Genomic DNA, 26,301 nt, shown 5'->3' with positions numbered 1-26,301 from the left:
AAGGAGAAAAGCGGGTCCATCTTAACAGCCCACCATAAGAGGCGGAGCCAGAGTTGCAGGATACAGGAAGTTGGCTCTGGTCTCTGGCTCGCTTGAGCGGAGCGGAGTTGTAGTTTCGTTGCATTTATTCACCGACAAATAAACTGTACACACACACTCTGCTACACCTACGTTCACAGCTAGAACCCCACCAACAACCTCACACTCACCGCCAACACATGGCCTGTTGGAAACTCGCTAAAGTTACGCAGACTACTTGTGCGGTGGCGAGCCTCCGGCAATGCTAGAGCTGCTAACGTAGCACAAATACACACACTGTTTGTTGGACACTTGCTAAAGTTATGCCGGGCAGAGAAAGTATTGTTACACCGTGCAGACACACAGCTGACAACCTGCCTAACTAAACTAAATGTGCGGTGGAGACTTTTACAGGGAAAGTGGCTTGCGACACTACACACAGCATCGTAGCTGCTAAGTTAACGCTCCCGGATGGTGAACTGGGGACTCCCGTCAATGAATATCTGTTGTGCTCCTGCAGCTGGTACGAGGCACAAATCTTGTCGGTTAACGGTTAATAATCAGTTAACGAGGGTTGGTTATCAGTGAAGACAATTTTTCAAAATGAGCATCCCTATTTCAAAGTGCTTTTCCATTGGCTGTAAATGTAAGCTTACTCTTGTAACATGTTGTGCAGTCTAGCGTTGTATTGGCCAAACTGACTGCAAGTGTATGGAATTCCAACTTTTGTTATGGATCATTTAAAACTGTACAAATATAAGCTTCTTTTAACTTCCTTCAACTTTTTTATTTTGTAGAACAAAAGCAGGCATTGTTGCTTGGGGGTCGGGGGGGGATTGGCAGGGAGGACTCTCACACTTATCACATATTCTCACCCTTGTGGTTTGCCAGGAGGTTGTCTTGCTTTCCTTCATTCGCAGGGGCCGAGCCCTCCAGTTATTATGATAATGATGGAGCCCTGCCATCAGTGTGTGCTGCCCATTGTGAAGCTAAGCTCTCCATAATCTAGATGGGGGCATTTAGCCATTTGGAATGCTTGCAGATAGACAGCTTTGCAGTGGCTAAATATAGGCTAGGCTACGGATTTGAATGCTAATGATGATACTTGGAGGCGTTTTCTTACACCTGTGGGCATTAAAATGATAATGTGGCATCTACTAACCAACATGCCCTTTAGTTTAGTTTTATATAGCGTTGGTTCATTCATGCAGTTCTTATATTAGAGCAAATGTATCTGCATTTAGTAACACTAGTCACCAGCAATGCGATAAAGGAGTATAAAGAAAAGAGTTCCAAGTGCTGGTGCCTGACTCTCTGCTTGCTGACATTAAAGTTCTTCTTCTTTATCAGTGATTTTAAGTCTGAATAAGTGTTTGCTCTTTGTTCTCTTTCTAGTTGGTGCTACCAGAGTACTCCATCCATGGACTCTTCTGCATCATGTTCCTGTGTGCCCAGGAGTGGCTGACTGTGGGCCTCAACATCCCCCTGCTCTTCTACAATACGTGGAGGTGACTATGCGATCCATCTTAGTGTGTGTGCGCGTGTGTGTTTTGTGTACTTAGTAAGGACCGAAACAAGTTTTTAAAACAACAGAGTGAGGACATCTTTGGAAAGTGAGGGCATTTTTGGCCAGTCCTCACTTCTTCAAAGGTCTGTTTGAGGGGTTAAGACATGGCTTTAAGGTTCAGATTAGGATAAGGTTTAGGTTAGGCATTTAGTTGTGATGGTTAGGGTGAAGGGCTAGGGAATGCTTTATGTCAGTGAGGGTCCTCACAAAGATAGAAGTACAGGGATGTGTGTCGGTGTAATCCTCGACTTTTAGATGGATGTCCTCGCTTCTTAAAAAGTATCCTCTCGGGTTAGGTTCAGGTTTATGTTCACATTGATGGTTAAAATTAAGATTAGGCTGAAATAAACTATGGCTGAAAATTAAATAAAAAGTAACTCATATTATAGATGACAATAACGCTTGTGATATACTTGCTTTTTGCCAATGCTTAAGTGTTGACAAGTGGCTGTGCTTTCCAGTGTAGAGTGCTACAGGAATGAGTCTTAAGACCTGGAAATGAGATAGCATTTTAGCACTTCCGGTTCCCCCGTCTGGAAGTCAACGTTTTTTTTCGAATGGGTTTTATGGGTTTTTGGTTAGATGCCTCAAATAAGGTCTGTAGTTAACAGAGGGCTTATTTTCGGCAATAATCCAAAAACCCAATGGAAAAATACCACTGGATTTTTTTCGAGGGAACCAGGGCGATGCTAACTTCCTGGTCGGCCTACAGAACTACGTCATCCCTGGAGCACTCTATTCCCAGGAATTATGTCCATGTTGAACAATTCCACAGCTCATTATTTACATTCAATGCTAAAGTTCAGTGCCGATGCAGAAAGTAGTGTGCCTCTATGTACTGTAGCGAGGTGGATAGTAGCAGTATAGTGGTTTGCATCATGTCACTACTATGTCACACAATCTTTCCTTAACCATACCATAAATTTCATACACATTTATTTATTAAGCATAGAAAGCGAGAATTGTAAAAACCTTGCCATTAAAAGTAATCTGGGGTTTTGCTGGATCGTCCAATATCGACTGTCTTGTATTGCGATTGGGTTGCATAGACACAAGTTTTTCTTAGTCAGTTTCATATACACCCTTCAATTGCCCCAAGCCCATTGTTTCCTACTGAAGACAGAATTACAAATATAGCCTACTGTAGGCTATATTTTCCTAAAACAACTGGGCACTGTAGTTTTTAGCAAACATTACTCAAACAGGAGAAACTAGTCCAGATAAGCAGTGTGTGTTCAAGGTAACAAATGCACATCAACAAGTGCAACAGTGTGGCTCGCTCAAGTCTTTTTAATAGTTTTTGGACAACAATTGGAGCTCTATGGCACAGACGAATAAGATATATCAAGATTGGGATACATACAATACTTGTTATTGGGATCAATTCATTGTTGCTTTGTCGTTTTTTTTCATGGGATTTGTTGACAACAAGAAAAATATAGAGCACTGTAGACAGCAGCGACAAGCACCTTTGGTTTCTTTTCTTGCTTTTTCTAAACAAACATTGACTCCACATCCTGATGTACGACTCCCGCCATTCATGTGTTTAATTGCAACTTGCGTTAATTTCTGAAGATGTACACAGCCAATGTTCTGAAGGAAATGGCATGGTTAAAAGCAAGTATATCAGTGTTCTAAAACATCACAAGCCTCTGAAAGGAAAATGTCTGAGAAATAGGTCACCAGTCCGTGATCTTCAGATTTCTTTTTGCTGCTGCTTCTTTGTCTGTTTTCGTCTTTGTTGCTGTTCTTTCCGCTGGTGCTGGTTAGACTGCTGGCAGCCTGATTGGTTTAAGCTCATGTGCTCAGCTGGTTGAAGTTACAGGCTGAGAGGAGAGAAGAGGAGAGCCAAAGAGAGAAAAAAAAACATCTTGCTGTCTCATTAATTGGAGACTGTGCCAGATGCCCACTGGCTATAGATGCTGCTTTTCTGCGCAGCTGAGAGATGAGAAGACAAGGAAAAGAAGAGAGAGAGAGAGGGTAAGACAGACAGAGATGGAGGAGGGTGGAAAATGAAGGAGGAAGTGGCAGGAGGCAGGACGGTGAGAGCGAGAGTGAGTGATAGGAGAGAGCTCTAATATTGACAAGGTGATTCAGAGGAGAGTGAGAGATTGTGAGTTATTCAAACGCGGAGTTCATGGATAGTATGTGATCACACCGACATGTATGGATGTGTGTATGTGTGTATGTGTATATGTGTGTGAATGTGTGCGCAGTTTCTTGCTCGTGAGTCCACATGTCCATATGATGGTCTGCAGATTTTACAGATGTTGCTGAAAGGGGTGCTTTAAGAGGCAAGATTGACAACATTGCTGGCAGCAAAACTTGAGAAATTTTCAGTATAAACTTGTCATAAAGGATGTCTTGTTGCCTGGGAAACCAATAATTTAAGGACTCTCTCAAGGTTAAGTCAAGATGGCTTTTGGAGTTTTGTTTATTTACTCTAGTGCTATGTACACTCTTAGAAATAACTGTGGAGTGGATAGTGGAAAAATCATGCAAATAGTGATACAAGCACCAAATGGCATGATGATTCCCGAGGGGACGCTTAGCAAATATGAACGATTGGCCACTTGAAAATCCAAGATTTGAATTGATCTGCCGATAATGGTTTCTCTCATAGAAATTCATCTACTTGGTCGAGTAAGGGATCAGTAGTCCAAAGTTTCCTTCCCTGAAAGACCGGATAAGCAGGAATATGACAAGCTCCATATCCAACACCAGGTGCTAGGACTGGAACTGTGGATTCTCACGCTGCAAAAACATTCTCCGCGAGTAAATTTGACAGCCAACTTGAAAAATGGCCGCCATATTGCAGTTAAAAATTGTTAAAACTATCAAAATTAGATCCAGAATGCCAGAAAACATATAATTTGATACCAAGATCACTCAAATCGGTCAAGTAGATTAATTTCTATAAGATAAATCATTATCAGCAGGTCAATTTGGCGGCCATCTTGAAAAATGGCCGCTATCTTGGATTTTCAAGTGGCCAATCGTTTATATTTGCTTAGTGACCCCTCGGCAATCATCATGCCAAATGTGGTGCCTGTATCACTATTTGCACGATTTGATTGAAAAATGGATGTTATCCGGTCCACTATAAGGGTTCCAAACGGGTTCTTCCTAAAGGGGCTGAGTTTCTACCAAGAACCTTTTTTTTTGAAGAAAGGGTTTTTCAAGGGTTTCTTTGTCAGACTAAGGGTTCCATTAAGAACCATTTTCATCCAAAGAACCATTTTTTGGAAGGAACCGTTCTTCAAGGATTGTTGAAAGAATGGGTGTTAAAAGGGAATGCCAACATCCCGGACCACACCCCTCCAAAAACTGTGATTGTGAACCATGATCGTTGTGGGTTGCGCTGCACCAGATCAGCCCCGGCCCCTTTAAGACCCTGTCAAATAGAACAGACTTGAATAAATATGAACCTATTCTTTAAGTAATCAAGTTTGGGTCCTTTCGAGGCCTGTATCAACTGTCCCTTTGGTGTACAGGCCAACCCCTGACGTCTCCACTGACCCTCAGACATGAGGAGAAATAGTCACTACCTGAGTTTAAAGTGGCTCAAAGTGTGACAGAGCAACATTCAGACAGACTATCTGCCAGGCTTTCTCTCTCAGTGTTTTCTCTCAGTAAAGAAACCTTAATTTGGCCTAAAGTACGTAACGTCTGCAATAATGTAACTGACTGGTCCATTCATGGAGGACATTTCCTTGTTTATTAAAAGAATATGATTTTGCCGGACTAAAAGCTCTCGATATGTTGTGTGTGGGTGCTTGGAGGGATATTCCAAGTTAGGCTATCCATGTAGTGCTGTAGTTTCTTAAAATGCTTTGGTTGCCAGCTGAATCATTTTCAAGGTCTGTATTTGTGTGTGTGTGTGTGTGTGTGTGTGTTCTTGTTCTTGCTACATTGTGAGGACCAAGCCAAGTTTTAACCAACAGAGTGAGGACATTTTGGCCAGGGCCTCACTTCTTCAAAGGCCTGTGTGAAGGTTTAGGTCAGAATTACGTTTAGGTTAGTGTAAGGGTTGGGTTTAGGCATTTATTTGTGATGGTTAATTTTAGGGTAAGGGGCTAGACAATGCATTATGTCAATGATGTTGCCCAGAAGATAGCTACGTGTGTGTGTGTGTGTGGGTGTGTGGGTGTGTTTTGATTATCATTCTCTGGAAGTTTTGTCCATGCTGAACATCTCTATATGTCTATGACTTTAAGCAAGAAGTGTTCATAAAATAAAAAATGTCTTCTTGTATTGTCTGTTACATTTGCTCAGGGGAACTGTGAAACAAATGGTGTCAATAGTTCTTTTTTATTGTTAATGACATTGTATTAGCTAATTGTATGTTGTAGTTACTATTAGCTAACCTTGTTAACCTCACCATCAGTCATTTGTGCATGCATCTGTTGTAGAAATATATGGGAATTATATTCAGCGACTCATTACAAAACCCCTTCTGTCACACTCAGAATACATCAAGATTCATTTCCAAGTGCATTGTTGAAGATTTCATACATGCATGAGTCATCTAATTGACCCAACGGAAATGTGAATTAGTGAATGCACATTGCAATTCATTTATCACAACCAAATGTATGACCATTTCATCGTTGTGAAAAATAAACAATGTACATGAATTAACATACAGTATCGCCATGCATAAACCATCTGTTAGCCATTGTTATGACCGTACAGACCACATGCATAATGATGGAAGCTTCCTGGTTGGACTGCTTTACCTAACATACCGTGCAAAATATAATTTTAATGTTTAAATGAGTGATATTCTCTGTGGTGGGTTCTGTGGACTAAATGACGGAAACCAGAAGCCAACTATCTTAATGCAACTGGTCTGTTACATTAATATACAATTATCCATTGTTACAGAATCTTTTTCATTTGTGTTAGCTCTGGGGTCCATTAAAGGAAAATTTCCCCCCTATAAAAATGAATGAGGCAATCATGTATCAGTACATGAACAGCTCTCTCTCAAAGCAACAGGCAGCAGTTGCAATTCCCTCTCCATGTTTTCTCATGGTGACTTTCCTTGAGTACTCATTTTCTGTATGACATATTTTTTCGTTTCATAATTTTAACAGCCCCGCTGAAATAAGTCTCGCTGGGATGTATAAGCTCCAGGAAACATCCTGCAATTCCCCAAACCCACTCTGCTATTAATCACTGCCAGGTTTTCTCTTTCGGTGGCATTACACATCTTCATTTTTACACAGCTTTAAGAGAGAGCTGTTTGTGTTTACAAATATTGATTATGCTAAAAGCATAGCAATAACACATGCAAATTCTATTATACAGGGGATTTTCTCTTCAGGTTTTAAATCAGTCAGCAGGTGATAAATGGTTGCAATTTGAAACAGGAGAAAATGTTTCATTGAAGATTCATAAAGATCTATTGAAAATCATTGTTTCACTCAATTTTTATGCACAGCAGTTGGCGTTGTAATTCATTTACTGAGCTGACTGGATTTAGAAACTTAGAATAAACCCCAGCCCTGATACATTAAGAACCACATAACTGACCTGGGTGAAAATATATTTGAATATGCACTCAAAATATTTGTTAACTTTAACGTTTTGCACCACAAAATAAGTCAAACCAATCGCTCTTCATCGGGATATTCTTACAGTATCGTGCTAAAAATCTGAGGCTAAAGCTACATGTCGCTGCCAAGAACTCAGCATCCTCACCAGTTGATGATGCATGTTGAAGGTATGGAAATAATGAGGCCCATGTGTGACCTCAGCACGTTACTCTGTGATTCAGTCAGTGTAAGTGTTTCCTACGCAAACCTTGGGGGAAAAATCTAACCAATAATTTTCCCTGTTATCCAGAGTTACTTTTGTGATAGTACAGATGTCTACAGTTTGCCCGTGATGATAAAAAAAATCAAAGTTTCAATTCAACATTTCCACAGCGTCACACTTTTTCTTCACTGTGTCAAGCTATAACAGGCTGTGGCAGTGGCAGTCTGTGGGAATATTGCATTTAACTTTGGTCCCTTCCCAGGAAAACATTTTTAACATTCCAGGCAGACATCTGTGAAATAACAAAATACCTTTAAACTGCTGCTGGATAACAGGTAAAAAACTAGCCTCTTGACTTTTTCCCCTTTGGTTTGTGTAAGATAGTGACCGAATCGCGGTAGGCTATACGAAAAGGAGCTCTGGTGTCACAGATGGAGCTAGGAAATAAGAGCAGCCGAAGCTAGCTTGAATATTACAGTATGTTGAGAAAATTATAAGATTGGATTGGTATTTTTTTTTTATCTATATATATATATTTTATCACGTAAAATTATGTGTCGGCACAACAGAAACAATCTAATGTTAGGTGTTAACCTACGTAATTTAAAATAACTCAACCAGAGCATGTGAGCGGAGTGGGCGAACGCGAGCTACAGGATTTAAAAAAAAAGTTGTAGTTTCACCTTATCCCCGCTCCATCCAGCTCCAATTTCGACCAAGTACCGCTCACACCATGAGTTCGAAGCGTGCTTGACGAACCCGACAAGCCGACCAAGAATGTATCTGTGTATTATGCACTGTGGCTTTCGTAGGATTATTTCAGACTCGTTTGACCCAAACATTTCCAATATCTCCAGAGCATTGTAAGGTCCGACAGTCAATATTTATTGAAAAAAGATACATGTAATTATTTCCAAAATTAACACGTTTTTATCTAACAAAATATACTGCTTCAATCCATATTTTTTGGCACTTAGCCTTTCAAAAACCATTTTCACTGCTTTCAAAAACTGTTTGCTCTCCCACTTGCTGCACACAAAGGACGCACCTGTATTAACGGGGCAGTCTCGCAGCAATCAAACAAAACTGACAAGTTATATTCATTAAAGAAAGTTAATTTTGTTCGAGTCTGTTTGTTTGGCTTTTTTTTTAAGCTGATGTCATGAAACATGACATTCGAAGCTTCATCCGAAAAACCTCAATAGAAGCTTTGAATGTAAAAAAAACATTAGGTACAGCTCTAATCAAAATACAACACAGCTCGTTTCTTTTAAGCTAGTTAGCATGCTAACACTTGCGGCCAACGTTTGGGCAGATAAAGACAAGGTTTAATCCATTCCTTTCCTTCGCTTCAGAATATGGAGAAATCCAAATCTTGACTGGCCTGCCTTGCCTAGTTACGGTTGCTAAACTACGCTTGAACAACTGTTCAGGAATCCACAAACATATTCAACTACTTTTTCACCCACGTCTTCTGCATGATGGTGTTCCCCCTAACTCATCATACCATCTTTTTCCATGCTATCTCCTTCCCCATTTCCTCCCATCATCTCCCCCGCCTACCTTGGTCCCCCCCCCCCCCCTCGGGGTCTGGAACGGGTCAACTACCCGCGATGTGGTCTTTGCCCTCTGTGGTAGGTACTTCCATTCCCCAACGGACACGAAGGAGCTGCTCTACGACCCAGCATCCGTGATGAACGGCGACACGCTCAAGTTCTGCCTAAAGGAGGCCTGGTGCAAGCTGTCCTTCTTCGTCCTCTCCTTCTTCTACTATCTCTACTGGTGAGCATATGGCAGGCGTTGCGGGACAATAATTATATAACATGTAAAGAGATTACATTAATCTGATTAGAACAGCCAAATTAAAAACTACGAAATCAAACTGAAGCTACTTAAAACTAGAATAGCACTCGGAGAGTGCAGACCTCCACCAATGTGCCCGAGTACGATTGAACCCCCCCCCCGTTCCACCCTGTCTCCGTTCAGCTTGCGCCATCATCAGCGTGTATTTTCGTTTATGTTGAGATCAGCTGTACGTAGCAGAGCATCGTAAAACACTTCATTTAAGCTGGACAGAAACAAAATAAAACTCACCTAAACCGTCGTTGTTACTCTTTCCAAGAATCACCAAGTGTGCTTAGGTCGAACTCAACTGTAATTTCACCGAGTTTAATGTGAAAAAATACCGAATCTACAGTTGTTCCCCCCCATAAACGCGTCATCAGTCACATTGCGCATGTGTTATACCCAGAGGTCTTTATGTTCTGGCTGATCAGAATCATTAAAAATATTCCAGAATCCAATGGATTGTTCATTGTGCCACACCCCACCCCTCTAAAAAAATTTCATTCAAATCCATTAAGGACTTTTGGAGTAATCCTGCTAAGGGACAAACAAACAAACCAACGCCGGTGAAAACATAACTTGATAACTAAATATATCACTTAAACCAGTATTTGAAGGGAAATGGTGAAAATGTAAAACAAGGCCTTTTTAACAATGACCACTCACATCATGTGCTTGTTTCCAACCCTATTTCTATCACATGGTTGTTTAACTTCGTTTGCCTTCTCAGTTCTGATGAAGCAATGTGAGTGCAAATCACTGAATAAAGTAACCATTTCTCTGGCAATCACATGCAAGTTCGTTCACATACTGTAGATCTAGGTCAGGTTAGGTTTACTACTTAGGCCCACTACTGCTAATGCATGTGATGTTGAGAGAATTTGATTCTTTACTTCATTGACAAGCACTACCAGAATGTTTAGGTGGATAGCGGTAGGGATAAAACTGCTACACATTGGTTAAAATGTTCATTGTATTGCAATGTTTTATGATTTGCCTAACTAATGTTTTTACTAAGCTGTTCTGCTGTTACATGATAATAATAACACACAATGTCCCTGTCCCTGTCTAATAATGCTGTTATTAATCACTCCGGATTCCTGTTCCATGTGTCATGTGGGTGCTGCAGTGTTTGGAACCTGGATATATCCCTCTAATAGGTCTTATCAATGGAAACACTTAAAGGTACAATCCTTTTTTTTTACCTTTTATTCTTTGGTAATATATTGAGACAGAATAGCATTTTTTCTTAAAGTTACTACAAGGAACTTTTAAACAGTCGCAATGTAATACTGATGCCTCTATATGAACTACATAAGCAAACGATACCATCACCGAAAAGGTATATAGTTATTCTTAATGCTTATCATCGGATCTGATTTCCATGACATCAGACAAAATGATTTACAGGACGCCTTCGACCTTCAGTAGGAGCTCCGGCGGGAAGCGGAGAGCCCTGGCTTGGCAGCAGTGACTCCTCTTCCGGTAAAGAGCAGAACTGCTGGAGGCCAAGGCCGTATTGCTGAACCCGCCGGAGGGTAGGGAGGCACAGGGGAACCTGAACCAGGACTGAGCGTGGAAGACTGCTCCAGTAAAATTAGAGGTTTTCTAAAGGTAGTCTGGCAGCTGCAGATATTTACAAAACAACATGGTTGCGCTCATAAAAACGCTTCTGCTTTTGTCCTCAGGGGTCACACAACACACACAACACAAAATGAAAGTTCCTCATAGTAACTTTAAGAAAATTTGACCCTAATGGTCTTACATATGGCCACCACAGTTGATCTTGATCTGTACACGGGTCAAATTTGCTATTAATGTGCCATGAACGACTGTTGAGACTATATGGATTTTAGCTTTAAATCTTGAGATTTCGGTTACAGATTGTAGCTTTTAGCGGCCACATTACCACAGAGGAGGATTTTTGATGACAAAGTAGTCCATTACACAAAAAGGATTGCAACTTTAACATGGAGTTGTTCTTGTGTATGTATAACAATGCTGTGAGTAAACATTTGACACATTGTCAGCCGGTCCCATCCTTGAGAAATGATGTGCTGTTTAAATGTCTTTTGAAGCAGGAGGTACTTTGTCAATAGTGATGTTAATATGTTTATCACAGCAATACCACACAGGTAGAAAAGCAACAACATGAGCAATGTGGCGAGCGTTGTTCTTATTCTATAACACACAGTACTATTTTTTCGTTTATTTGTTTGGTTTTATTAAAAAGTAGCATACAGTTAACCTAACCATGAATCAACATGTCAGTGAGATGAGGTGCTGCTTTTTGTTAATGCTTCAATTTATCAAGATATTATTTTAAGATGATGTAAATTGTTAAAAGAAAATAGTTTTTTTAATGAAAATTGCAATATACCTCACCTCATTCCCTTGGCAAAAGCACCTTGTTCTTACAGCTAAAAAAACATTATGATACTGATATTATCATAAAAAAAGATGTTTTTAAAGTTACTACAAGGAGTTTTTAACTGGTTATGAAACACTTTCAATTTAATACTGATGCCTCTACATGAGCTACATAAGTAAACGAAACCATCAGTGAGAAGATTGGCTATTTCTATATAATATAGTTATTCCAACCCGTCTCACTGGAAGGCATATAAATACCACAACATTACACGGACATTCCGCATGTCATGAGTACGCATTTTAGCCTCGTCATTTGTATGCCGCTTTTTGCGTGTCATTTGTAAGCCACGCAAAACGTCCGTAGTTAGGTTTAGGCAAGAAAACTACTTAGGGTTAGGGTAAGGGAAAACATCATATTTGGGCTTAAAAATTAGTAATTAAATTAAGTAAAACACGTACGGAAACAACGTAACACAACTATAAAAAAAACACGTCACAAACGTCAATAAAACACATGGCAAACGTCATGTGACAATAGTAACGTAACAGCGTAACTTACAAAACAAAACGCCAGTCAAACGGAGTTTGTTCGACCCATCCACCTCCCCACTCGCCCACCATAAGTGGTCTTTCTCGCTTTTTATACTTCGTTACTAGCTGTTATTGTAGCATTTATATGCGGATGCGTTTACGTTGCAGTCTGTACAGAATACATGGCGTAAAAAAGTGACACGCAGAAATCAAGAAAGGCGTACTTATTGAACTCTAAACGCCTTGCGCATTATTGTGGCACTTATACGCCTTTTTCTGTGAACGGGCGAACAAGTTATTTTTAATGCCTTTCACTAGGCATTCGATTCGATTCCCCACAAAAGTAGATGAACTGATTTAGAACAGAAGAGCCTATTTTTTACATGTTTGCAGTGAGTTGTATGTTAACCAGTTAAAAGGAAGCAGGAGGAGATTTTTCTTTCGAGAATTTTATTTTCTGCGACTTTGCGACACGAGGCAGCGGTGCTCATGGAAACACTACCGCTTTTGACCACAAAATGAAAGTTCCTTATAGTAACTCCAAGAAAATTAGACCCTAATGGTCTTACATATGGCCACCACAGTTGATCGTCATCTGTATATGGGAACAAATTTGCTATTAATGTCACCATGAACAAGGTTGTCAGGATTAAAAAGTCGGCTTTCTCAAACTATGTTTGTTTCCCCACTGACAGACAGCAGTAATAATCTTTAAAATCTCTGTTAGATATTACAAATACTTTAGACTTCCTCCTGGCATGGTATAGTGGTAGAGGGGGAAAAAAGAAAAAGAGCTAATGTTTTATGCTCATATGTATCTCATCCATTTTCATACCAGTGCCTACATCAATGAGTAGATGAAGTCCAGTCACCTGTGTTTTAGGTTCAACGAACATGAAACTTTTGACGCGAATTTAAAGGTGGTTTTCTACAAAACTACGAACTCAAAAATATCTGAGCCTTTTGCATTTCAGATGGGTTTTTTTAATGTATTTTTAAACTCTCCATCCAGGGGCTTTAACAAACTGTTAAAATGTGGTGGTGGGTGTCTGTGGTTGTAAGCCATAATTCATCTTTAACTTATACCATCTTGCTTCTCCATTTCACTCTCCATCTCTAGCTCATGCTGTGTTAGAGACCACTGGCGACAGCAGCAGCGAGGCACTTCTCTACGAAGCAGGGAGAAGGGTCCATTCACTTTCAGTTCCATCAAGTTCACAAGGGTGGTTTTCTTGAAATTCTTATTTAGATTTTGTAAACACTTTCAAGATATTAACCATGTGATTTTTTACATCACTTAATAATATTGGTTTGTTTATACAAAGGCTTACTGGCCATCAGCTGGTTTATTGGGTCAAGCCAAAGAAGTTTGATAGCTTTAGAATAAATGTCTCTCTTTTTTTTAATAAACCATAAATTATTATAGTATATTTGGTTTATATATTTTCTATTCTATTCCTAAAGGGGCCTCTAGAGATGTTGCCATACAACCAGATGTCAGCATTTACATTGGTGATTTAACTTATATAAGTTACAATCAGTGTCTATGGGCTTAACCGGGTCATTCTAATGCAACCCTGTCTCCTACAAAAAAATTATCGATTTCCAATAAAACTAAATGCATTCTCAATTACGTTTTGAGGGAAACATATTTTCTACGGTCGCAAACAAAAACGCAAAACAAAACTTCTTTGTTAGGTTTAGTAAAAGAAACATCAAGGTTTGACTTAAAATAACTATGAAATTGAAACAAAAGGAATGCAATAAAACTACTTTGTTAGGCTTAGTAAAAAAAAACATCATGGTTTGGCTTAAAATAATTACGAAACTGAAACAAAACAAAAACGCAACAAAACTACTTTGTTAGGTTTAGTAAAAACAAAAAAAAATCATTCTTTGATTTAAAATTACTACAGAATTTAAACAAAACAAATGTAAGAAAAACTACTTTGTTAGGTTTAGTAAAAAAAAATCATGGTTTGGCTTAAAATTACTATAAAATTGAAACAAAAAGAACGCAATAAAACTACTTTATTAGGTTTAGTAATTCACAATGCATGTTTTGTTGTATAGGAACGTCATTTTTCAGAGACGGGGCTGTTCTAATGACATGCAATGGCTGAAAGGAACAACTCATTTTTTATAGATGCTAATGGTCAGTATAAACAGTGAGCCAATATTAAATAGTGGATATATACAGTGGGTGGATGTAGTGAACTGGTTGAATTGGAAGTGAAGTGGACTGGAAACCTGCTTGTTTCTTTTTTTCTTGCCTTGCCACACTGACCCTTCTTCACGGCTCCCTAAGTCCAAACACACTCCACTCGCCTGCATCTGTGACCTCAAGCTCCTTCACACCCTCACAATGAATCTCACTGCACACACCAACATTACTGTACATACACACAGGCACAAATCCCATGTATGCACATAATGAAATTGTGCATGCCCTCACAGACACACAGGTGAACACGCAGCTTCACCCGAGCGCTCACCTCCACATCTGGGTGACGGGTGATTTAAAATCCTTTTCGGTTGCTCAGTGGAGCTTATCTGGTGCAGATGATCCGCTGGAATTACTCTATAACTCTTGATTTTGTCAATCTGGGCACATGAGGAGGACAGAAGCACTGGCTCAAAGGACATCGTGCAGACCTGGGCTAAAACAATTTTTTCATGTGGTTTCACCCATTAGACTGTATATGAAGATGGACGACAAGTCTCCACTTCCTCCCGATGTACAAAAATGAAGCCAAAATATTTGGCAAATACCAACATAAATACACAAACACACACACAGGCACAAACTGCATACATATTTTTTAGGGCTGTCAATCGATTAAAATATAAAACGGTGGTTAATCGCAAATTAAACACACATTTGTATCTGTTCAAAATGTACCTTAAAGGGAGATTTGTCAAGTATTTAATATTCTTATCAACATGGGAGTGGGCAAATATGCTGCTTTATGCAAATGTATGGATATATTTATTAATGGAAATCAATTAACAACACTAAACAATGACACATATTGTCCAGAAACCCTCACAGGTACTGCATTTAGCATAAAAAATATATTCAAATCAAAACATGGCAAACTCAACAACAGCTGTCAGTGTGTCAGTGTGCTGACTTGACTATGACTTGCCCCCAAACTGCATGTGATTATCATAAAGTGGGCGTGGCCATGCCAGTTTAGCCTCCTTCGCAACAAGCTAGTATGACATGGTTGATACCAATGGATTCCTTAGGTTTTTTCTAATTTCATATGATACCAGTATCTTCACTCTAGCTTTAACCGCTACAACCTAAAAATCGCAAGTTGCGTTAAGGCTGAAAGAAATTAGCCGCGTTAAAAACGAATTTGCGATAACGTGTTATTATCGTGTTAACTTTGACAGCCCTAATGTTTTTATATACAGTCTTTGTTTGAAACAGACAATCATGTTACGGAAAGATAAAGTTACATCTCCTCTCTCGTACATTTCCCGAGCCAAAGCAGCTGTCAATCATGACACCACACCCCCCTTTTATAGCATCAAATAACGAATTAAAACCAAACTTATCAGAAAAATTAACACTCGAACAAACATCAGAGTAATACGAAGTACTTAAAATGACAGAAAACATTATTGGGGGAAAATTTATTTGACGTCTACTTTGACTTTTTAGTTTGGCCCATGTCCCATCTGCTAACATGGAGGGGAGCGGGGTTTATGAATGAATGAATGAAAGACTTTATTTCGAACATATAATAAATAAAAACAGATACAAAATAATAACAAACAAAACAAGAGTTATAGTGTCCTATACTGCAGCCAGCCACCAGGGGGCGACGTTGTTTTGGCTTCACTTTTGGGGAGCTGTCATTTTGTCCATCTTTATAGAGAGGCAAAGTGCCTCCCCTTCCGGTGGACCACCATGGGACCTTATTTCGGAAAAAATATAATCGGTAGTCAACGGCGAGAAAAAAATATTTTTTTGATTCCGTTTGAATTGAAATCATTTTGTCAGCCGGGAAGAGAAAGAACGACCAAGACCTGTTGCTGGAGGGAGTACATCCCAGAACGAAACACACAGGCATCGTAGCTTCAGCGAAGGAGACGTCACTACGCAACTTTTGGGTGTGTCGTCTTTCTAATTATGTATTTTGACAGTCTTATATTTCAATGGTTCTACAACAAACTGCGACTTTGTGGATTGCAAAATTCTTTTTTATATGTGTGATTCATGGCGCAATTCAAACGGGTCCAAAAAAATATTTGTCTCTCGCCGTTGACTACCGTTCATATTACTTCCGAAATAATGTCCACTGGTGGTCCACCAGAAGGTGCGGGACTTTGCGTCTTTATATATACAGTCTAAGGTTTCACCTGTTTGACACATTTTGTGTACTTAGATTAATAAATTCAATTCCTCCAATAAATCAAGATTAAGAAATCAGTGCACAATGTTTCATATTTTGTTTCAATATAAATACTAGAAGGAAACCTCCCTGCCCAGGTCTGTACAGTTTCTATTCTACTCCGTGCTGTCTCACCCTCCTGAGCTGTAGCTCCACTGATAACTGGGTGATAATGAAGCCCTGCCTGACTAATGGATTAATGACCTTTACCCTCTAACCTCTCACCTTACTCCGCCTGAACTTGCCGTTTCCGTCACAGGGGATGCTGTAAATGCGATGCACTCCAGTAACGAGTACTTTTCCCTTGCAAGTTGCATACAGGTTTCCTGTCTAACCCCTATAATCTAAAATGACAGTCCTTAGCATGCTGCTACCTGTGTGCTATCCTGCTGTACATTTACAGGTCTAACCTTTTTTTATTGTACTTGTTGTCCCTTCCCATCTTCCCGGGCATGAAAATATGGCCTTTTTCTGTTTGCTCACACACATATACACAAGGTCAACCTCGGCTCATTAACCAGACAGATGTTGAAGGCTAATGGGACATGAAATAAGCAGCATCTGCCACTAAAGGGAAAGAGCTTGCTATAAAAATGTACAGACAGGGAATTATGACATTTAGGGTAACATAAAAATAAACATCATGAAACATAATTTCTAACATTATTCCTATGCATTAGGGGTGAGCTAGGAAGGAGTAAGGAATATTGTGTTCTCGGTACAGCTTACTGTACTGCGGACCAATATGTGGTCATCATGGAAACACAATGCAGTTTTTCGTTCGAGCAGAAGCAAATGTGTTTGTGCATTGTTTTCGCTTGTATCACAATGTTCAATGAAGTGTAAGTGTTTGCCAATGGACCAGATTAGATTGGAAATGTGCGCCGCTGTTGGCATTTCTAGGTTGGTAGGGAAAATGCTTCTAGATTGTCTGAAAAAAAAAAACATTATTACAGTAACAAAAGAAATTTGCAAGTCACTCTTTTTATGATGACCATGTTGTGAGTCCGTCACATGGGCTGATTAAAAGAACAAACATCTCCGGCGGTAGGTTATATCACATGTAGCTAATTAACATTAATGAGGTAATAAACTTGCAAACAGACACTGTATAACACCCCTGTATGATTAGAGTGGGCCGTGTGTTTTTGTAGTTCAGTCAGGACCAATGGAGTGGCGGGTCTTTTCTGGCAAGACAATCGGGGGCGATCAATCTTAGTGGTTGGAATAACTCAGTTAAACCTTCATATAGCAATAATTTCAACACTTTCTCACGTTCACATTCATCGTCAAATACCGCAGCTTGGTCAGTAGTCCTACGTTTCAAACTATGGCGCTCTAGGTACCCTTATAGTGTCAGTTTTTTGGGCATGTCCAAAAGTTTCCGTTTGCTGCATACATAGCATCTTTTCAAAATAAACTTCTAACGTAGGTTTCCTTAGTTTTTAGGTTTACTTTGCACAGCAAAACTATTTGGTTAGGTTTAGGAAAAGATCACAGTTTGGGTTAAAATAAGTATGTTTGCTACGTAAATTACGTGGGCTACGTTTGTTACATAAGTGGTGTTAGTTACATACGTAAGTTACGTAACAACTAAGGCTGTCAAAGTTAACGAGATAATAACACGTTAATGCAATTTGTTTTAACACCAAGATTTTTAGGTTGTAGCAACTCAGATTTAAAGATAGAGTGAAGGTACTGGTATCATATGAAACTAGCAAAAACCTCAGGAATCCATTGGTACCAACCATGTTAAGTGTCGCAAAGGAGACTAAATAACGCTCCAAACCTGCGTGAAATTTTGGCGAGGAAAAACTGGCATGGCCATTTTCAAATGGGTCCCCTTGACCTGAAAATGGGTTCTATGGGTACCCACGAGTCTCCCCTTTACAGATATGCCCACATTATGATAATCACATGCAGTTTGGGGCAAGTCATAGTCAAGTCAGCACACTGACACACACGCAGTTTGCCATGTTATGATTTGAGCATATTTTTTATGCTAAATGCAGTACCTGTGAGGGTTTCTGGACAATATCTGTCATTGTTTCATGTTGCTAATTGATTTCCAATAATAAATATTTATATATATATACATTTGCATAAAGCAAGCATATTTGCCCACTAGCATGTTGATAAGGGTATATATAATTGACAAGGACCTCAACTCAACAACGCTACCACATGACAAGTAACGGCCAAGGGGTAGAGTACGAGCAGGGAGGCATCTGATTGGTTCTTTCTAAGCGGACCGCGAGGCAGTGATTGGTAGACTTTTTTACAGGATTACAGCAGCCACGGACGACGGCTCTTTTCCGGTCCTTTTTCAGAGTTCATAAGTAATGGATCGCTGTTGGGGTGTAAAGACCATTTCAACCAATATAACAAATAGTGTAGACTGGAGAACATCGTCAACCCTGCCTTTAACTAATAACTATTTTAAGCTAATACTACTACTAATTAACTTTTTTAAGCAATTGACAGTCCTAGTAACAACAGTGAGTTAAAATAACTCAGTGTTGATTTGGTCTCCTGGTAGTCCTGTGTTTGTTGGACCCATCCAACCTAACATCCATTCCATTATTGTTCTCCTAGCCACTGGTCTACGAATGAATATGAAAATATTACATCAGGCTTTTGAAAAGGAATATTGTCATTTAATTTTGAAAAACCTAATTGCCACTACTAATTTTAAAAAGTGAAAATATCATCATGTGCAAAAGAGTAAAAAAAAAATAATCATGAATATTTAGCGAATTAAACAGCATTATATTTCTTCCCCAAGTGTCAGTATTCCTCTTTGCTGCACTATCTCATATAACAAGTCATATTTTAGCATACATTATGTTTAGTTAATGTCTAATTAGGCTGTGAAAGTGAAGGAGCTGTAATTTAAAGAGCTACACGTCCATCTACTAATGATGAAGCCGGTTCTCAGAGGGTTTTAATTGGAGGAGGTCACGTCTCCGAGGAGGAAGCAGCCTCTGACTCTTGATCTGTCTGTCTGTCTCTCCCCTCACATATATATCCTCTAGCTGTCTCTCTCTCTCTCTCCGTCCACGGATACATGTGAGTCAACAGAGTGAAACTGCAGTCTTTCTCACCAGCAGAGATTAACGGAGGTGTTAGGGGCTCCGAAAGGCCTCAGGGATGAATACAAGCGTTTGGAATCATTAGTTACTGTCAGCGTAGAGGTGCTGATCTGTTCTTGTCAAGTCGCAGCACAGCGAGACAAGTGTTGAATCCCCAATCTGTGATTTTTTGCTGTTGGGTTGTTGTTTCATGCAATCATTTATTATTCTCTTTTTTTTTTTTTTCAGGTAAACATCACAGATCACTGATTGAAAAAAACGATATAGTTTGTTGAGCGCATTGGGGCAGACACTCCTCTTTGTCAATGGTTTACTAAAAGAAAAAAAAATAAATGGTGAAATCACTTTTATGTGCTTTGCAGCTTGTTTCGTACATGCTCATTGCATTACATGATGCTCATCAGCTTTTGATTTTTCTTTTGCATTCAACTTTTCCACAGCGGCAGTTTTTCAGAAATAATAATAAAAATTAAAAAAAAACAGAACAATCATGCCAGGAAGGATTGTTGTTTTTTTATATTTTTATGTCATGGTAAAAACTTAAAAATGTTTAGTGTAAAATTCAAATAGAAATCAGCTTTAAACTAGGGCTGTCAAAGTTAACGCGATAGTAACGTGCCAATTCAAATTCGTTACAATGCCGCTAATTTCTTTAACGCATTATTAAATGCGTTAATCCCAATCAATCTTTCGGAGGTTGTAGCTGGCTCAGTTTTAAAGCTACAGTGAACATACTGGTATCATATGAAACTACAAAAGTGATGGAATCCATCGGTACCAACCATGTCATACTAGCTTGTTGCAAAGGAGGCTAAATAACACTCCAAACCTGTGCTAAATTTTGACAAGGAAAAACTCACAGGGGTCCCATGACCTCTGACCTCCAGATATGTGAATGAAAATGGGTTCTATGGGTACCCACGAGTCTCTCCTTTACAATATTTGTCATTGTTTTGTGTTGTTAATTGATTTCCAATAATAAATAAAAAATGCCCACTTCTATGCTGATGATGTTAAGTACTTCTCAAATCTCCCTTTAAGGTACATTTTGAACAGATACAAAAATGTACGATCAATTTGCGATTAAACAATTATAATCAATTGACAGCCCTACTTTAAATTCCTGAATATATTACTCAAATTGGACTTCCTGGACTGTATTTCATTATCTCACTGGTACTTTATACCCCCCAAAAATGCAGCAGAAACCCCGTGTTGTTTTAATGTAGGCCTGATCTTGATGGAGAAGCAGCATTACTCTGAATAATGCAGATCACGACAGAAAAGCTTCAAAGGGGACGTCACATATAAAAGTTTGACATCAGCAACTAAGATAAATACAAACCACTTCTGAGCCTCTAACTTCCAAGGACACTTCCCATTAAATCTGTAAGCAGTTGAGACAGCAGTATTGAGATGAATCAGCAGGAATACTAACTATGGATCAATGAAATGTTTGAACACATACGGTGCTGGAATGCTTCATGTGAATGCTTCAAGCAGGCCATTAGATTATTTGAATTGTTGATTTTGTTACCTTTGTGCCTTGCCCGTCCAATCAGAGAACTCACATTCCATTTCCTGTTTCTTCTTCTTCTTCTTCTTCTTCTTGTGTTTCAGTATGATCTACTCCTTGGTTACCTCATAACAACTGATTTATCAGCAACTGGAGAAAAAGAAAAAACTGGATACACAGACTGCCACAGTCTCGGTCTAGAATTACAAAACAGGAAATTTAAAAGCAAAGAAGAGAAAGAAAAACTTTTTTTTTGCTGTGAAGCCAAACAATGAACTGGATGAGGCTTCTTTTTCTGCTTCGTCTGTATATAAAAAACTGAAGACTAAAAGTTCCTGTTTACAGTTTGACTGGTCGTAGCGAGACCCGAGTTAATCACTGCCTGGCCAACGTTTGTACCACACACACACAAACACACACACACACACAAACACACATCCACAGCCTCCTCTGAAGTGGTATACCTACCGTACTTACTGTACAGTAGCAGCGCCGGTAGCCCAGAGGGACGAAGAGCACAGTAGCGTTTGCACAGTTTGTCTCAGGCACAGCATGGTGAAGCACTGTCCAGCCCCAGCACAGCTCACCGAACCCTCAGTCATTCCTCCTCGACGCCTCGCCGACCCGTAGCTTCACCGGTGAGTCCGAAAACGAGGGATAGATGGAACGAGTGGACGGACGGGTAACACTGTACAGAAAAGAGAACGCTCTGCCAGTTCTCGATATAACCCACCTCACCCTCCCCTCCCCGGATGGCACATACAGTCCATGGCCTGTGGGTTTTTCTTTCTAACATTACGTGAATGGCTTTTGTGACGTGTGCATTTTGGTGTATTCTTTAACTAAAGGCATTTTCTAATTGAATTATGATCTACAGCAAAAAGGTATTCTATAGACCCCTTTTCTGTTAGTAAACATGATGACGTATTTTGTGGGCGGAGCTTTAAGTGGAGGCAGAAGAATTCTCTGAACATGTTAGTTAACGCTGGCTAGCAAGTATTGTTGGCTTGTTTTTTAACAATGGCTGAAGAAAATACTAGTTTATCTCAATATGTTCTGTCACTCACTCTTCAGGATGACAAGTATAAGTTGAGAAAGTTAACATTAACTAATGGGAGCAGATTAGCCGACCCCTACACTGGCTAACGTTAGCTAGATTGTCTTCGTAACTGTCTAGTAAGCTAGTTTGGAGACTAACAAGCTAGCTAGCTAACGCCTGCCCTCCTCCCGGTGAAGTAGTCTCCTTGCAGCGAGGAGTGAGACAGAGGGACTGTGACCCAGCGATGTCCGCTGTTGGGCTCATTTTCTGTAGCATGGTGGAATTAGCAAGGTAGCTAGCTAACTAGCCAGTCGCCAAATGAGTAAAATGAGTGCTTCATCCACACACTCTTGTCACATCGTAGGAAAGCACAGTGCTATCGCCAGATGAGTGACAACTTTGTCCGGCTCACTTTCTTTCTGTGTTTCATGGCAGAATTAGCAAACTAAGTTAGCTAAGCAGCCAGCCGTCCGACCAGCGGGCTGGTGGCCACGGCAGCGCTGTAAAGATAAATTGAGTGCGTATAAATCTTTGGATGCCTATGGTTAACTATCCTTCAGTAAAGTCATCAAAAAAAGAGTTGTACAATATTGGCAAACCGTTTCAAAGATGGAGTTGCTAATAGTTTAGCCTTCTGCTACCGCAGCCAATGGCTCATGGGTGAAGTTAGCAGTAGGCTACATATTAGCAACATTTACTCTCCAACCCTGAAACGTTTTGCCGATGTTGTAGCTCGCTAGAGCCTCGAATCACAGTTTGTCATCTCAAATGTATGTGATATCTTGATTCTGGCGCCGAACAACACAGCAAGATGACATTTTCGATGTGTAACTTTAGCCCACTGCTAGTGTTAGCCTCCAGTATTTCCTTTTTTTTGCCTCTAGCTAACACCGTGACGTAATCATGACGTCGACACAAAAAGGGTCTATACAGCAAATGCCTTCTTAGTGTTGTCCTAGTGTCGTTCTATTGTGGGAAACTTTTCTAAAACTCCAACTAAAAACTGACACCTGTCCAAGCTTTTATAGTAGAGGAGCACACATTCTTTGCACAAATAGTGTATTTGATCTTGCACAATATTTGCAATATTTGGCTATAATATTAGAGATAATTTATGATAGTCTAGTCACACAGGTGAAGGTCTTCCAACATGTAAAGAACTACCCAGCCCTGTTTGAAGATGGGGGAGACAATGTGAATCTTTTCTAGCTCGATTTACACCATGGACCAAAATGTTGTCTTTTCAGTATTGAAATTGATTTATTTATGTCTATTTGTGAAATAACGATGACTTGTCTCCATGCTCTACCTTAAACAAAGTATTATTTTCCAATGTAACCACACCGTGATAAGACGGCATGAGTAGTGAATAAAGCAGAAGATGGGAAAGGTGCCGAGCATTGATCTGTCTTTCTCTGTGATTTGAATAAAAGCAACTGTAGCAGATGATGGGAGTGATATACTGTATGCAGCCCGTTTTCACTCGCAACTCGTCAAGTACGACAGCTTGGTCCGTGGCCCTACACTTCAAATTATGGCGATCTACATGGCACACTAGTGCCAGTTTTACACACTTTAATATCCTCTTGTTACATGCATACACTTCTTTCCAAAATAAACTTCCGTGTCCACAGGAAACAACTTGGTTAGGTTTGGGAAAAGATCTTGGTTTGGGTTAAAATAAGTATGTTTGTTACGTAATCAGGTAGCCGGGGGGAGGAGAGTGTTCGATTTGGGGACCTCAGAATTGCACCTCTGCTCTTTGCAGATGATGTGGTTCTGTTGGCTTCATCAGACCGTGACTAGGGCGATTTGTAGCCAAGTGTCAAGCGATCGGGATGAGAGTCAGTACCTCCAAGTCTGAGGCCATCGTTCTCTGCCAGAAAATGGTGGATTGCGCCTTCCGGGTTGGGAGTGAGTCACTGCCCCAAGCGAGGGAGTTCAAGTATCTTGGGGGCTTGTTCACGAGTGAGGGTAAAATGGAGCGGAAGATGGACAGGCGGTTCAGTGCGGCGTACGCAGTTATGGGGTCGCTGTACTGGACCGTTGTGGTGAAGAGGGAGCTGAACCAGAAGGCAAAGCTCCCGAACCCCTTACCTGTGGTCATGAGCTGAGTAGAATGAGATCGTGGATACAAGTGAGGAGTTCAGACATCCGGAGGGAGCTCGGAGTAGAGCCACTGCTCCTTTGTGTTGAAAGGGGCCAGCAGAGGTGGTTCGGGCATTTGATAAGGATGCCTCCTGGATGCCTCCCTTTGGAGGTTTTCCGGGCATGTTCAACTGGTAAGAGGCCCCGAGATAAACCCAAAACACCCTGGAGAGAATATATATCTTGTCTGGCCTGGGAACACCTCAGGGTCCCCCAGGAAGAGCTGGAAAATGTTGCTGGGGAGACGGACCTCTGGAATTCCCTGCTTGGCCTGCAGCCCCCGCGACCCGGCCCTGGATAAGCGGTAGAAAATGGATGGATGGATGATACATAGTTAAAGTTACTATGAGGAAATTTTAAATGATTGAATATGACCTGCATAAGTAAACAAGACCATCAGCAAGAAGATTGTCAATTTCTATTGAGTTATTCTTAAAGCTTGTCATCAGTGCCAACGGGTCAGATTCCGTGTGAAATCCGGCAAAATCATGCAGGTTCACCAGAAACTCCTTCAGCTCAGACTCCAGCGGGGCTTCCGACAGCGACCAGCCCGCCGTGGACAGACCCAGATCCGGCTTCGACGCTGCCTCCGACTTTGCAGTTGGAGATGCAGCAGGAGATGGAGAGCTCCGCGCCCGGCAGCATAGGCTCCTCCTCCGGCCAGGAGCAGAGCTTTGCCTCGCCGCTCCTGGTGTCACCGGATGACACCTGGTGACTGGCGTGTGGGGAGGCCCAGAACATATTGCTGGGCCCGCTGGAGGCAAGGGAGGCACGGTAGAACCAGAACCAGGACTGTGCTGGGCAGACTGTCCCTGCTGCATTAAAGTGAAGGTAAAGGGATTCTGGTGCTCAGAAACACTACTGGTTTTGTCCAGAGGGACCGCCAAAAGCAACACAGAAACTAAGTTCCTCGTAGTAGCTTTAAGTAGGTAGTGAGTTATAAAACGTTACGCAAGCTATGTAAGGCTACATAACTTAAGTTACTTAAGTTACGTAACAATGTTGACTTTTGGTTTCACGCAGGACATGAACGTCAGTCTCCTGAGTGAAAGACCTTTGTTTTTTTTACCCTAAAATCCACCACGACTTCCTCCTTTACTCCTGCCATAACCACGGCCACGTAGAATGTCATAGTTTGACACGTAGGGCCACCGACCATGCTGCGGTATTCAACGACTTGGGAGTGATAACGGGCTGATATATGAGATGTCTGAGCAGTCTGACAACATTGAGGTACTACTGTATGATGATTCCCAGAAAGAAAGTCGATCCCTTCCACATACAGGTCAGAAGTCAAAAGACAAGCTCAGCTTCAGATAATCATCCCTGCAGCTGGAACGCATTCAGTGTTTTTGCTCAGAAACACTTCAGCAGGGCAGGAGCTCGAACCTTCATCTTCCATGTGTAGCACAGTTTTCTATAACCACTAGGCCACTCTTTAGATAGATCTTCACCATCATCTTCGCGCAATGAGCTCACTGCGTAAGCTGCTTACTCAAGGAGCAGATAGGAATGCCCAATTCTTGTTGTTTTTCTCGTATTCTAATTCAAGCATTTTATATCCTTACTGTGTATGTGACCGACCGAGTTGAATTTAGATATTGTTTATGAAATAAAGTATTTTAAAATCAAAGACTTGGTGATTATATTTGTAGATGTGCAATTCCACTTATCATACTTTTTCCATTGTGTAATAATATGTTCCTTGTGCAGGAGACGCATAACTAAAGGGAACGTAGGAGGAAGAACGTGGGGGTGGATTTGACTGCTAATGTATATTAACTTAAAGGTCCCATATCGTGCTCATTTTCAGGTTCATACTTGTATTTTTATGTTTCTACAAGAACATGTTTGCATGCTGTAATGTTAAAAAAAAACTTTATCTTCCTCATACTGTCTGCCTGTCTGAATATACCTGTATTTACCCTCTGTCTGAAACGCTCCGTTTTAGTGCATTTCAATGGAATTGCAACGGAATTGCGGTGCTGGGCAACAGCTTGGGT

At 40.4% G+C, this 26,301-nt stretch overlaps 1 protein-coding gene across 1 annotated transcript in view; it reads left to right on the top strand.

Annotated features, from left to right (window-relative positions):
- Positions 1–25,931, top strand: part of cnih3 (cornichon family AMPA receptor auxiliary protein 3) — a 111,023-nt gene extending 85,092 nt beyond the window's left edge. The window contains 4 exon segments of the mRNA XM_037751755.1: positions 1,414–1,526; positions 8,987–9,130; positions 10,323–10,378; positions 21,216–25,931. Of these exon segments, the coding sequence (XP_037607683.1) occupies positions 1,414–1,526; positions 8,987–9,130; positions 10,323–10,350 (285 nt within the window). The 3' untranslated portion in view covers positions 10,351–10,378; positions 21,216–25,931.
- The last annotated feature ends 370 nt before the right edge of the window (positions 25,932–26,301 follow it).

This window comes from Sebastes umbrosus, chromosome 18, assembly GCF_015220745.1.
Source record: "Sebastes umbrosus isolate fSebUmb1 chromosome 18, fSebUmb1.pri, whole genome shotgun sequence".
NCBI classification, from domain to species: Eukaryota; Metazoa; Chordata; class Actinopteri; order Perciformes; family Sebastidae; genus Sebastes; species Sebastes umbrosus.
Note: the sequence above shows the minus strand (reverse complement) of the source record. Positions and strands in the feature narration are given on the sequence as shown.